At 39.9% G+C, this 15,260-nt stretch overlaps 1 protein-coding gene across 1 annotated transcript in view; it reads left to right on the forward strand.

Moving 5' to 3' along the window:
- Window positions 1–14,956, forward strand: part of LOC124619864 — an 81,397-nt gene extending 66,441 nt beyond the window's left edge. The window contains exons 3-4 of the mRNA XM_047146483.1: window positions 3,631–3,737; window positions 14,754–14,956. Of these exons, the coding sequence (XP_047002439.1) occupies window positions 3,631–3,728 (98 nt within the window). The 3' untranslated portion in view covers window positions 3,729–3,737; window positions 14,754–14,956. The remainder of the gene's footprint in view (window positions 1–3,630; window positions 3,738–14,753) is intronic.
- The last annotated feature ends 304 nt before the right edge of the window (window positions 14,957–15,260 follow it).

Consider the following 15,260-nt stretch of genomic DNA (forward strand, 5'->3'; position numbering starts at 1 on the left):
AGAGAGACGAAGGAAAAATGCTGTTGAGTTGTAGGAAATGGGAAAGGTTACTAAGAACCCCAGGTCAGGAGAGACTTATTGGATGGGATGAGAGACAAAGACTGATTGTTGGTATCTGCACCAAGAGTGGGAAATCTGAGAACTTAAAGGTGGAAGATAAAGTAATAAGCAAAACAGACTTTACTGAAAAAACATAGTGAAAGAGTCACTAAGAGAAGAACATTATACTTGGTAGACTAGAGGAGGGTGAGTGGGGAGGGTGTATAAACAGGTCAGAAAATAAAAAATATAGAAAATTAAAAGGGAGCAGAGAGAAAGAATAGTTACTGAAAAGAAATGCTAAAGCCACATAAATTAAAGTAAATTTAATTTATGTGACAATAAAGTGACAGTGAGTACCAAGCATGTGTTATAAAGTCAGCTGTCACCTGTGGACTTCTGAGACATTGACATCAGGGGAGAATCCAGATTGCACATGTGGTAAAACAGGCACCAAAGACATTCCTGTCATGTTGTAGAGTGTTTGTTTTCAGTATTCACCCTCTGTTTACACTCATTCATGTGAAATGATAACTCGCACAAAAGCAGAAGGCCAAACAGTGTTTCTATTTTTTTAGTATGTGTTTCACTAGTTACAAGGCTTGTGCAGATGGTGTTAGGATGGTGTATTGGGCAAGTCTTCAGGGGGCCAGTCACAGTGGTAGGAACCATAGTGTAGGAAAATAGGTGCATAAGGAGCATAAGGTCTGACCATGAAAATGCGATGACTCAGAAAGGGAGGGGACGACGAAAAGTCATTCTAGACAGGGTGGGTAAAATATTGGACAGAATGGACCTCATTTCAGAGCACAGTTTGAGGAAGTCATAGCCCTTTCAAAGTAGCTGATTAATACACACATACATTCAATACCAGGATAGTACTGAGTGACAATAAGGTGTACTCCTAAGTTATTTTGTGGATGGATGACCAGTACCAGGATTGCATGTGATGGCCCAGGAAATCTGCTCTTGAACTAGACTGGTGGGATAATTATGTACAGTGACGGCTAAGGTGAAAGTGGTGGTGTAATGGTGTAAAGTGTCTGCAGCTGAACAAATACACTGGTGTCCAAAATTAAAGCAACAAGTGGAAATTTTGCAAGGTTGCATTTATTTTGCCACAAAACAGGTTAAACAGGTGATAGCAAAGTAGAAACAATGTAAAAAAATACAGAACATAAACAACTGCAACATGCATAAGAGTAGACGAAAATGTTCTTCATTTTTTCCAACTTAACAGATTTGCACACACATTCTGACAACTGGTTAATGCACTCACTGTGGGTTGGGACCACATGTGGCAGCAATATATGCCTGACAACAATGGAGCATGCTGTGAATAATGTAATCAATGTCATGTTGAGGCAATAATGCCCATTCTTCCTGTGGAGCTGCTCGCAAGTCTTGGAGAGTGGTTGGTGGATGCTGACGTGATGAAACCTGTCTCCCTATTGCATTCCAGCCATGCAGTATGGGATTCATATTGGGAGAGTGAGCAGTCCATGCCATGCATGTAGTATCTTCTGTTTCCAAGAAAACATCAACCACTCATGCTCTATGACGTCAAACATTATCGTCTATCAGTATGAAGCTTGGGCACACAGCATCATGCAACAAATGTACATTAGGTCCCAAGACCCTGTCATGATGCCTGACAGCAGTTAAACCTTTCTGATTCACCCTAAAATTTCATGAAGAGGTTATTAGAGTGGTCAACATAATCCTTGCTCACACCATTCCTCCTCCATATAAGTCTCTTTCCACAATGTTTGGGTCTCAAAATTGTGTTTCACATTCCCTTAAGATGCAAATCCATCAAGAATCACTCTCTAGAGCAAATTGAGACTCATCTGTGAAAAGAATATTGGCCCACTCTTTGATCATCCAGGTGACATGTTGACGAATCTGCTCTAAACATTCCCTCTGTGAAGATGCATCAGAGGCACACATACAACATGTCTCTGACAATAAAGGCAACTCTGTCAAAGCCTTCTCTACACTGTTTGCCTCGATAAAACATGTCCAGTGGAAGCTGCGAGGTCCAATGCCAGTTGCTACGCAGTACTAAGGTGGTATGGTTATGCCTTTACAGCCAAATAACAGTTCTCTCTTTCTGATATCACAGGTGGCCGGCCCTTATCTGGTCTCTGTGGTACAGTTTTGGTCTCTATAAACTGTCGCCACTTCTGGGAAACAACAGAACAATTCACATTAAGCCATCAGGCCATATGAGTTTGCAACTGAAGGGCATCCATTCTTCCTATGGCCTCCCATTGCAGAGAGTGTGGTAGGTCTCTCCCCTGTGCCATGCTGTACCATCTGTGACTGTGTACACAGATACTGTGAATGTGGGACTACCCGACAAGCACTACTCCGTTTGATAGATGCCATGACGTCACTGTTGGCATGGTTTTCTGTTGATCAAAATGCGATCTTCTGTGCAGAACATAATCATACAGACATCCATTGGCAGTTTGTATGAGTATATTATGAATTAAACAGAGGTTGGGGAAACAGCAGTTTTTGTCTTAATTGTCTTAATTTTGGACACCAGAGTATGTTTGCCTTGAATGCCAGGGCTGAATGGTAGGGAATGTTTGACATGAAAGGATGGCAACTGTCAAAATGTAATTACAATTTATTTTTTTTGCAGGTTTGATATGAACAGAAGTGTATAGATGGCCCACAGTGAGGATGAGGTCAACATCAAGAAAAGTGGCATGAGATTGGAATAGGAATATGTGAAATTTAATTGAAAGAATGTATTTAGAGGCTCCAAAAATTTCAGTAGGTTAGCCTTACTATGAGTCCATATGGCAAAGTGTATCTGTGGGCTGAAGGCTTATGTTTCCCAGGAATCCCCATCCATGTGACACACAAAAACATTGGCAAAGAAAGGAGGCATCCTGGTTCCCATGGCCATACCCCTGATAATGCTCTACAATATGACAGTTGTGACCTTGGCTGCTGTTTCACCACATGTACCATCTGGATTCTCCCTCTTGGCACCAATTTCTCAGAACTCTGTAGGTGGGCTCTACCATGCATAACACACTTAGCTTTCCACTCTTGTTGATACTTTCACAATCTTTTGTTCAGTAATTTACTTCTTGCTTATTATGCTATCTTCCATATTTAACTTCTCAGGTTTTCCAGTTCAGGCCAGTGCAGGTACCAAGAATCAATCCTATGTCCGCACCCATCCATTAAGTCTCCCCTGACCTGGAATCCTAAGTAACTCTTCTATAACTCTTCATATTTCCTAAACTTCTCAATCATTTTTCTTCCTATCTCTTCCATTCCCTTCTATCCTTCTGCCAGGTGAAGGAGCCATTGCTGTGAAAGCTTGTGTTTATCTATGTATTTTAAGTGTTTTTTTTCCTGCTGCCACTAGCTGAGCAGATTTTTCCTCTATCCACAAACATGTTCTTTATAAACTGAGGACACCGTGAGTCTCTCACTACCGGCAAATATTTTCTTCTTCGAGTAAAGTCTGTGCACTGTTCTGGTTACATTTTGACTGGATACAAATATATAACACAATTTTATAATGAATTTCACTGGGTATGTAAATAACATAATTTTTTTCAGATCGAGTTCCATTCTCATGTCCTGGCAGCCTGACTTGTCCACTTGACAAAACACAACTGTGCCGAGACTACGACTTCATGATGGACTGTTGCTGCTGATATATACAGGTAAGTAATTTACCATCAGTTTTGTTCAAGGAAGGAGGGAAGATTGAACAGCTTGTGGAGGATAAAGTCATTAGAGAGCTTTCACAAGCTCATACTGAACAAAGATGGAGAAAGCAATCAACTATATTCTTTTCAAAGAAATTACCATGCAATTGATCTCCATCTTCAATCCCTGTGTCACGGATGGTGTGTGGAGGAGAATAAACAGTATACCTACATCATCTCTGTTCCCTCTACCAAAATTCCTATTTTACTAATGAATGACACATGGAAAACAGGCTGTTGTACCTATCTCTATGTAACTGGATTTCTTTGACTTTAGCATCATGGATATCATTTTGGGTGTATATAGAAGATAATAATAAGTCTCTTGCCTGATTCTGGAATATGGACTGTCAGCAATTTGTGAGTGTGGCTGGTTCATAAGACATATCATTCTTACAGTGTCTCTCACTCTGTTGAACATCTCTGTGCCACTGTTACGCTGACTCAACAAATGCGTGATGAATGATGCAACCTTTCTTTGAACTTCTTTTGTTTCTTCCATTAATCCACCTAGGTAATGAGCTGTCAGACCAATGAGCAAATTTTTACATGTTGGGTTTCATGAGCAATCTGTTTTGTGCATAAATTACATTACCTTAGAGGTTCATTAATTAAAACTTCCAGGCTGAGAGGCCATGATCAAACAGTAGAAATTCTTCCACCTAATGTTTCATTGCCAACTGGAGGCAACATCATCCAAGGGGAGCCAATGACTGCCTCCTTGGCCGTGGAGATCCCATTTGTATAGAGTGCTTAGGGAGCACCACCATTCATCATGTACTGCCAACAGTGAAACTATCTCTGATTAATATCATTACTCCCAATCAAAGGTAATCGATTGCCTTTGATCGAGAGTAATGCCATTAGTCAGAGATAGTTTCACTGTAAACAGCATATGACAACTGCTGGTGCCCTTTATGCACTCTATATAAACGGGACTTCCATGGTCTAGCACCCAGTCATTGGCTCACCTTCAAAGATGTTGTCTGCAGTTGGCAATGAAATGTTGGGAGAAAGAATGTCTACTGTTTCACCATGGCCTCTTAGCCTGGCAGTTTTAATTAATGAAGATGCCAGCCATGAAACCCTGCATGTTATTCTTAGCAATTGTTCCAGCAATGTTAATTTGGCTATCTGCCTTCCACATCGCTGGATTTATATGATCATTCCACCTCAAACTGCTTCAGACAGATAATTTCTCTTAAATGATTTGGAAAGACCACAGAATTCCTAAATCAGGATGGCTGAAAGGGGATTTGAACTTTGCACCTCCTAAATGAAATCCAGTATCCTAACCTCTGCACCACTTTGCTTAGTAGTGTTATTTGGCAGTACAGAATATGTAAAAGGGGTAGACCACTTCTCACCAAATATAAGAGTCATTGGGCAATACAGGTCCATAAAAAAATTAAAAATTGATTAGACACGCATGCATATTTTCTATTTGTCAGGAACTTAGTATTATATACCCTCAATTTACCATTTGAAACCAAATTATCTGTGATTACTTGTTTGTGTTTGGTGTCTCATCAGTGGAAGTTTATCAAATTGCTGTAAACTGATCTTATGGTAAATGCTCTAAATTGTGGATTTATTTTCAAAAAATAATCTTAAGAATTTATTCTAATTACTAGCAATTCATCAAGAACATTAACACATTTAATCACACTATGTAAACATGGAAGTAGTTGTCAGGGAGTAATTGATGAAATCATAAGCAATTTGCTTTTAACAAATGGGAATTTTATTCACTTTAATTAAAAAAAAAAAAAAAGTTTTAACTGTATGAGCTTTCGGGCTGAGAACCTTGCCGCTCCCTTTTGACATGGCCGAAGTTATGACCGCTCGCAACAGCCTCTGAAAGACTACACTGGTGCAAATCTGCAACACACCAGATTACTTTAAAGTAAAAGTTTTAACAATTCACGCAAGCACTCAAACTATGCACCCTGTAGGAGGGATGGAAATGGTACAAAACACTAAAATTAAAAGATTAACTTGCCATCGAAGGTGCAACTTGATTTTCACTTCTAAGAAAAGTCTTATGGTGAAAGGGTGGCAACTTTATATACTAAAATGATCATTTAAATAAAAGCCCATGAAATGCAATCTTATATAAAATTCTACAGGATTGGCCAAACAAGTTCAGATGCTCTACAGTACACAGATACTGCCTCTCAAGATGATAGGCAAGATCAAAACATGTTTCAGGAATTATGCCATTACACTTCAAGCAATAAATTTGTTAACACACCAAATCTGTCAAACATGACAGAGGCAGCTCCGAACAACAGACAGACACTAACTGCCTAACAAATGCGGACGAGAGACAGATGAGCAAGCTAGGAACGAGAGACTGACCTAGAAGACAAGTGGAATTTAATAAGAGTAAATCACACAACATATCACCAATCACTTAACTTTTGATAAACTGCAATTTCTCAAGAAGAGCTGGCACAGCACCCCCAAATTGCTCTCACAAACCATCCATTGCCAGCCACTTCAACGGATGCAGGAAGGCACACTGATCTCCCATCCTTCCTGGTCCGCACCAACCGACTGACTGCCTGCTGCTCCATGCGTGACTGCTGCTCCATCGTGACTGCACTGCTGATAAGTCTCCCACTCACTTCCAGACACACAATGGCAGAAATACTGGCTCAGACCCAACCATGCAGAGGAAACATGCCCATTGGCAAAACAATATCCCTGCAGCAGGACGGCGTCGCAGCTTGCACTGGCCAGACGGATGTCGTGGGTTGACTCCTGTTGCTCTCGTGTCGACTGCGAAGCCAGTACCCCTTGCTATATGGTACGGCCCACTGGACTCACGTGGCAACCTCACATGTGCCGTCACTCAAGGCAGACAAGTCATCTTGTGCCTCAGTGCGTGACCGACCAACTGATCGATCCAACCGCCATTGACCATTGCCTGAGCAACTCGAGCAGACTGGCAGCCTAACGTGCAGACTCAGATGCAGGAACTAAGCCCAGATCAGGCAACCACTTGCTGAGTTCTGCTACTGGCGGATCTGAACAACAGACATGCTAGCACTCTGAACGACACTTCGTACAAGAGACAGACACTAATTTCTCCTCACAAATGCAGAAGAGAGACAGACTAGCAAGCTGGGGATGAGAGACTGACCCAGACTGACCATACTGACTGATTGGTGAGCTCATAGCCCCCTTAAATGCACGTGAACAGGCAACCTTTTTCCCTTTCCCACCAGAGGGAGACACCAAAGCAGTGATTGCCACAGCGGCGCCACCACCAGAAACGGAGGGCAACTGCTTCACACTATGTGCTGTGGCGCACTCTTCAAAACAGCAATTTTTACCATGGCTCATGCTCCAATAATTTACATGACACAGCAGTTAATTAATTTGACTTACTTTTACATTTATTGTCATTAATGACAACATGATGAGCAGTTTCAGATTTCACATATAGGGTTGTTCGCAGGCAGGCACTGTCAACATTCTACTAATCGGTATGATAGTGGTAAATTATCCATAGTGCACTTTCACAATCAAGTTCTGACAGAGTAACATCACAACATTGGTTTTAATTCATACTGTCAGTCAACATACCTGATTTCCTGATATAAGATACAGATATGCAGATGTCCATGATGTTGACACAAAGATGGGACTGGAATGAATTTTACCCACAGGCTGTTTCCAAGAACATAACTACTTAGGCTTTCATGGCTGGTGCTATGATTAAAATTATTCTGGGTGTTGTACCATGTCGTAGTACAAAATACTTTGATTATAAACTTAAAACCAACATTTTGATCATATTACAATGGCCTTCTGCAGGGCAAGACAGTCTTGCCTTGAGGAAGGCAGTTGTAATACAGGTGAAACATTGCTTTTAAGTTCATAATCAAAGTATCTTATACTATGATTGGCTACAACAAGCAGAAGAATTTTAATCATGACTCAAAGTTAATCAGAAATAACAAGAGCTACTACATTATGTTAACGATAGAGAGTGATATCGAGATGTTAGTAGTGTATTAGCTCTACTGGGACTTGTCATGCATAGGTCTTACCTGCATGAATGCTGGACTCAAACTCAATATTTTTCAGTTGGAAGAGTTATTTATAAACTTGCAATTGCAGGGTGAAAATTTAGTAATGAAAATGACCTATTGGTTCTTGTAATGATTTGGTTTAACTAAAAGATAGTTAGCTGGAAAACTATAAAAGTTCTCAAGTATTAGTTGATTAGCACACTATATGCCTCCATGGTGAAGTACCTGTTTACCAGTAAAGTTGCCATATTTGAAATTATGTCAATTTATTCAGTTGTTTCATTAAGGGTTTAATTGCATAAGGAAAGGTGTTAACAAGTTCAGAAAAATTAGAGTAAAAATATTATAAAATCAAGTCCTAGAATCTAACAGGTCTAATGCCTCAAATGCAAAAAGTAATTTTAGGTGGATTCAAACTTGCTAGCTTTTTAATAAGTGGTTTCAATATTATAAAATCCACAGCTTAACTCCTTCATATATCTCCAGTACATATTGTACTAACAATTTCAGTTATCATTTATTCTTCACTAAACTGATTCCTGGCAAAACTAAATAATTATTACCATCAAAAGACAGAAAACTGTCATCTGAATAGTAAATTAAGCAGGGACACTATTTGTACAAATCTTGGTAATTTCAAATGTATGTAGTGTACCCACACTATGTTTAGTCATACACAGTTGAAGTATAAATGGGAAAAAATTAATTACTTGGTAGGAGTAGCATATTAGTAAGTGGCACAAGTTGCAGTTTCCTTTGTTTCACACTGATGTTTGATTGAGTACCTATTTTAGTATCTGAACAGGTGTCACAATGCCACTGCACTACACTGTTGGTGTGGATACTTCACAGGCTGATGGTGTCTCTGTAATAACCAGGAGAGGAACCTGTGAGAGGAAATGAAACCCACCATGCCAGTCAATATATGGGAAGCAGAGAGTCTAAAGCCATAGAGACATACACAGGAATAAACTCAGCATGTGACTGTTCTCAACAATTAATGACTGAGCACTTGGCAACAACACTTGGCATGAAGTGCAAGGTGAGGTCCATGGTGGTTGAACTAAGCATATGCGGTGATCCCCTTGGCTTACTGCCACCTGCAGGTAAACACTTCTGTCAGTGGGTCTGCCCATACTAAACACTGGAAGCATCCTCCATGGCTTTTTTCCACACTATGCTGCTGCACTATCCACGCAAGCTCATCTACAGCCATTGTGATGTTCACTGGTGGGGATACTACATCCCTTCCCCTTAAAAAGTCAGTGGACTGAAACTGGGCAGGCTTGGGCTGTGACCTCCTGTGTAGAACCAAAGATGGCACCGAATACCTGGCAATGGACTGACTATCAAATGAGGCAACAATAATGCCACTGGTTCCATCAAAAGGGCGGAAGAACATAGAGGCTGAGGCAATGGCAGGTTCACTGGCAGCACCAGGGATGAGATCACTTCCATCGGTGAAGAAGAGGAGGATTTGGACGGGATGAGGGCAGGTCGAAACCCATATGCTCCATATTAACAGGTGCAAGCGCAAGCCTCACTAGAGTCTGAGACTGCCAGTTAAGGGAGGAAGGCAGAGGCCACAGAGGGGGTTGCAATGGGGAGTTGTTCTGCTGTAAGTTAGAGCCTGCCCCTGGAACAGCATCAGGACCAACCCTGCTGCTCAGATGCCTGGAAGGCACAATGGTGATGCCCCAATAGAGTGTGGGTGCAACTGATTTGCATTTACTGAAATGTGGGGAAAGTGATACAATAGAAGACAGATGGATAGCTGTGAGAGATAAGGTAGTGAAGGCAGCAGAGGATCATACAAGCAAAAAGACAAAACCCAATACTTTTGTAAGATGAAATATTGGATCTCACTGATGAAAGCTGAAAATATAAAAATGTTTCAGACAAAGCAGGCAAAAGGGATTATAGCTGCCTAAAGAACAAGACTGGCAGAAAGTGCAGATTTGCAAAGCAGGAATGGCTAGAGGACACATGCAAAGCCGTAGAAGCTTACATGACTGTGGGAAAGATACATGCTGCTTTTAGGAGAATTTAGGAAACCTTCAGACAAAAGAGAAGTAGCTGTATGAATATCAAGAGCTCAGATGGCAAGCCACTATTCACAAAGAAAGGAATGCTGAAAGATGGAATAAATATAAATGAAGCAATATTTAATCCTTGACCCATGAGATGTGATCTCTCAGACCACACGAGAATTTTTGAACTCACTTCCTAAGATCAGTTCTGGTAGCATACTTCTATTCTCACATCCCCCCCCCCTCCTCCTCTCATAGCCTCCTCAAACAGCCAGCCTTACAATATTTTATTGTTGATTACATTGTCACCTTATTTGATCTTTGTTGAGAGGTGCTGTTCACTGATTTTGGGGTTTCCTAGATCATACCTAGTGAACTATGTACTTGTTTCTTTCAGTACGATAAAATGGGGTGCATAGAAACAGTTTAAAGCTTTAAAAGGAAAAAAAAATGATAATTTAAAAGGAATATGAAAATCAAAATTGTATATGATTATAGTCTTGCGCCTAAATTTTAGATTTGGGACCTAGTTCATGCTTTTATTACATAAAAGGATCTTGCTGTTCCTCTTCACCTTGCAGAGGAAGATGAATTGAAACAGAAGTATTGATTTTATCATTTCTTTTTATTAGTTTTTGGAGTGAATAGGGACATTTCAAAATCTGCTATGGACCTAGGATAATAAGAAACAAAATTTATCTGGTTCAAAATAGTTTTATTCAATACAAAAACTATAAATATCAGATGAATTGTGATTTTGTTCTATTTTCCAAGTAAAAAATTGTAATTCCACTAATTACTTTATTGTGACATTAAATCTGATCACCTCCTTGACTAAAAAGTAGCTCCTCATCTGTTAAAATCAGTGGGTTCAAATGTCCTTGTGGTCTTTTTCTTTTTCTTTTTTCTTTTTTCTTTTTTTTTTTAAAAAAAACACCTCAACACAACCTTTGCCTTCTAAATAACAAATTTTTGAAGCATTCAATCTAAATGACACCTTACTGTTTTATATTTATTTTAATAACAGCATTAACTCCTAGGGTAAGAACGGTGCCAACTGATTCTTCATTTCCATTGAATTCTGGTTCTTCTTATAAATAAATGCTGATAATTACTATTTTTATTCACCCTGCAAATTATGAAAACACAATACAATGTTTTCAGTTAACCAAAAGAAAAGTCAGGGTAAAGTATGCTTCAAAGCTAAACTTTTTCTTAATGAAAGCGGACTGCAAATTTGCTTACCATGCACTTAAATTAAAACAACTCAATTCAGATTGGAGCTTACAAATAACATTCAAAGTAAGCAAATTCAGCTCCACATCCCATATTTGCCCCAGAGTGAACAAAACATCATCTGTCTCACCAACATTGAAATTCAGAATTTCCCTGCTAGACTGGTTCACTACAAACATAGGAAAACAAATCTTTGAATGATATGCCCATTTCCCTTCTGACACAATATCATAGAACTGTTCACCCCATTGTTCCTGTTCATCCCTTCTTATGGTGTAGTACCAAATATGTTCACAGGAATGTGTCAACTAAAAAAAATTGTTAATTGGTGATGAAGGAAGATATCATTAATATAGATCAAGAAACAGATGAAAAATAGATGAAAAAAGTGATGATTCTGCAACAGCCAGTGACCACAATTCTACTAGTAAATAAGAGGACCATTCATTGAAAAAACTTGAGGACAATGGTGATGGGCACCTTTCTGTTTCTCCAAAAAAATACTAGTGTTAGTTAAAATCAAATGTGTTCTCAGTGGTGGTGAAGATAAATATAATTCACAGCATTGATTGTCCCTTTTACTGACTTCCTTTTTGTACCTACAGAGTGCAGTTTCTATGTGCAAGATGAAGCCTTGGAATTTAATTTTGTGTGATAGCTTACTTGACAGAGATACTATTTTTCTGAATGTAAAATTCGGTTCTTTAAGAGTTTGTTTATGAGTACTATTTAAAAAACATATAAGAGTATGTGATTTTGTTTGATTAAAAATAAAATATTGCACTGGACTGGAGTAGGTGGTGTAGAGAGGATGTATGGGACAGGCATTGCATCCAGGCCTATTGCAGGGATATGAGTCATTAGGCAAGGAGTTAGGAGCAGGGGTGGAGTACAGATGGACAAGGATACTGCACAGGTCCAGTGGATCATGGAATACCACTGTGGGAGAAGTGAGGAGGATAGTGAGTAGGATATTCCTTATCTCAGGTCATGGTGAGAGGTAGCCAAAACCATGGCAGAGAATGTGATTCAGTTGCTTCAGTCCTGTGTGGTACTGAGGCATGAGAGGAGTGTTCCATTGTAGCCAGGTGGTGTATGTGTAGGAGGTGGTAGGTGACTGGAGAGACAAGGCAAGGGAAATCAGTTCCTTTAAAAGATTGAGAGGGTAATTGCAGTCTGTGAAAGCCTCAGTAAGAACTTTGGTATACAGGGTGTCTCAGAAATGTTGTGACAAACTTCTAGGGGAGATGAGACACATAAGAAGGACTGAGAATTGCATAGCAACCCATGGCCTCAAACATTAGGGGTAAATGGTATCAGAGGTCAAGGATTGGAAATTAACATGAGAGTGATTCATTTGGAAGATTTATTGGACGTAATGAGTACACATGGTGTACGGCATGAATAAAACTCTATTATTACAACATGATGGGAGGCCTGCTCATTTTGGACTGGCTGTTTGTAGGTGTGTGAACAGGTCATTCTTGCATCAGTGGATTGGGCGTGGTGGACTGATTCTCTGGCACCCATGCTCACCAGATTTATCAAGCCTTCATTCATTTCTGTGAGGAGCTACAAACTTTCTCAAATATCACAATCATGTGGAGTCTGAAATGGATCTTGTCACGAGAGTCATCTGTGCCACTGCTACAATAAAAGAAACACCTGGTGTGTTCGAGTGTGTCGGCAGTCAATGCCCTATCAGTATCAGCCATGCATGGTGTCTGATGGTGCAAACTTCAAGCATCTATTGTAACATTAGACCTGTATTTATGCTATGCACCATGTGTACCCATTATGTCCAATAAATGTTTAATATGAATCACTCACTTGTTTCCTTTCTGATCTTCAGCCTCTGCTGCCAGTTACCCCAGACATTTTTGGCCATTGGTTGCTATGCAATTCTCAATCCTTTTGATGTGTCTCACTTTCCTTAGAAGTTTGTTGCAACATTTCTGTCACTACAGGTGTGGCTGGGCTGTATGGAAGGGAGTTCTTGGTATGGAATGTGGCAGCTTTTGAAATGGAGGTATTAATGGTGGTCAGTAGCTTTGAAGTGAAAGGAGGTACTGATATAGCCAACCTTGAGGTGGAGATCAACATCAAGGAAAGTGACTTGCTGGGTTCAGGAGGACCATTTGAAATTAATGCTGGAGAAGGTGTTGAGGTTATTGGGAAATGTGGATAGGGTGTCCTCACCCTTGATCCAGATACAAAAAGTTCATCAGTGAATCTGAACCAGGTGAGAGATTTGGGATTCTGAATGGTTAGGAATGATTCATCTTCATGGCCCATGAATAGGAAAGTGTAGGGTGGTGCCATGTAGGTGCCTGTTTCTGTGCCATGGATTTGTTTCTGTGTGATGCCTTCAAAGGAGAAGTAATTTGGGTGAGGATATAGTTGGTCATGATGGCTGGGAAGGAGGTTATAGGTTTAGAGTGAGTCGCATGTCTGGAAAGGTAGTGTTCAATAGCTGCAAGGCCATGGGCATTGGGGATGTTAGTGTAGAGAGAGGTAGCATTGACAGTGGTGAGCAGGGTGCCATGTTTTAAAGGAACAGAACATCTGAACAGTTGACAAAGGAAATGGTTGGTGTTTTTTACATAGGAGGGTAGATTATGGACAATAGGTGCAATATGTTTGTCCATGAGAGCACAGATTGTCTCCATGGTGGCGCAATGACCAGCCACAATGGGGCATCATGGTCAGTTGGGTTTATGGACTTAGAAAGCATGTAGAAGTTAGGAGTATGGGGATTGGTAGAGAGAGAGAGAGAGAGAGAGAGAGAGAGAGAGAGAGTAAGGGGAAAGCTTCTGGGAAGTGTCTAAGGATTTGAGGAGTGACTGGATATCCTGTTGGGTTTCTGGAATGGGATCACTATGGCATGGTTTGTAGAATATGACAGCTAGCAGAGTCCTTCTTCCAGGTAATTCCTGCAGTCCAGAAACAGATTGGTGGAGCCTTTGTCAGCAAGTAGGATTATAAGATCAGGATCAGTTTGTAGGTGTTAGTTTCAACATTGAGGGATTTGAGGAATAATGATAAGGCATGGTTAGAGGGTAAGAAATTCTGGAATATTAATGGGGCCTATTTGGGGGCAGAGTGGATAATATCATGATTGGATGGAGGAGTGAGGTATGTGAGGCAGGATTCAGTAATAGTTTTAGGTTTGGTCTGGTTGATAGGGTTGCTAACAAAAAAATGTTTCACTGTAGAGACTGGAAGAAGGAAACGAGGTCTTCAACAAGTCCATCATGATTGAATTTTAGGGTGAGAGAAAAGTTGAGGCCTTTGGTAAGGACAGATACTTCTGCAAGGTTAAAGCTTCTGGGGGAAAGGTTCATGACTGTGTTTTGGGTCTGTTTAGGTTCTGTATTCTGTATGGTGGTGCGACGAAATTTTTGAGTAGTAGGTCTGCAAGGCAGGGTTTGTTGGCTATGAGGGGATATGGTGTTGATTTGGAGGCTCTCATAGAGATGGTGAATAGTGGTAGTCCAAGGAGAAAGTAGGAGGTAAACAGTTCGAAGAATTTTTTAGAGGTGGTGTTGTACATGCTGTTCTAGGTTTTGGAGGGTAAGAGGTTTGCATCATACATAAATGTTTTTCTAATGAAAGCTGTACTTGATAATAATACAGATTTTTATTGTGAATTAAAATTTCAGGTTGTCTGCAGAAGAGCTGACATCACTTTTTAATACCAAGAGTCCACCAAAGTAAATGGTACAGCTGATGAACGATTCTTTTGGTGATGAACTGTAAACAGCTATCATATTTTGGAGATATGTACAAATTGTAAATCTCTTCATATTTTTGAGGAAATCATTAATCGTACTCACATTATAAATATAAAACATTACAAACATGACTTTATTCTTTTTTCTCATATTTTTACCCTCTTAATTGAATAAAAGACGAATTATTGTCTTATTCTATTAAAAAAGCACACAGTATATCAATGATATGAAATGGATTATTATATAAGAGAGATGTACACAATCAAATCTGTAACCTATGGGAGACTGTAGATAAAATACTGGAAAGGTTAAAGCAAATTTGTAAGAAAAATCATAGAACCATGCCCTTCTAGTAGCTTTTTTATGCAGTCAGTATTATGTTGGTCCTGGTTATCTAGCCATAAAGTGTCGGCCTGGAAACTGAGATGTCACGGG

This window comes from Schistocerca americana, chromosome 6 (genome assembly GCF_021461395.2).
Source record: "Schistocerca americana isolate TAMUIC-IGC-003095 chromosome 6, iqSchAmer2.1, whole genome shotgun sequence".
Taxonomy (NCBI): domain Eukaryota; kingdom Metazoa; phylum Arthropoda; class Insecta; order Orthoptera; family Acrididae; genus Schistocerca; species Schistocerca americana.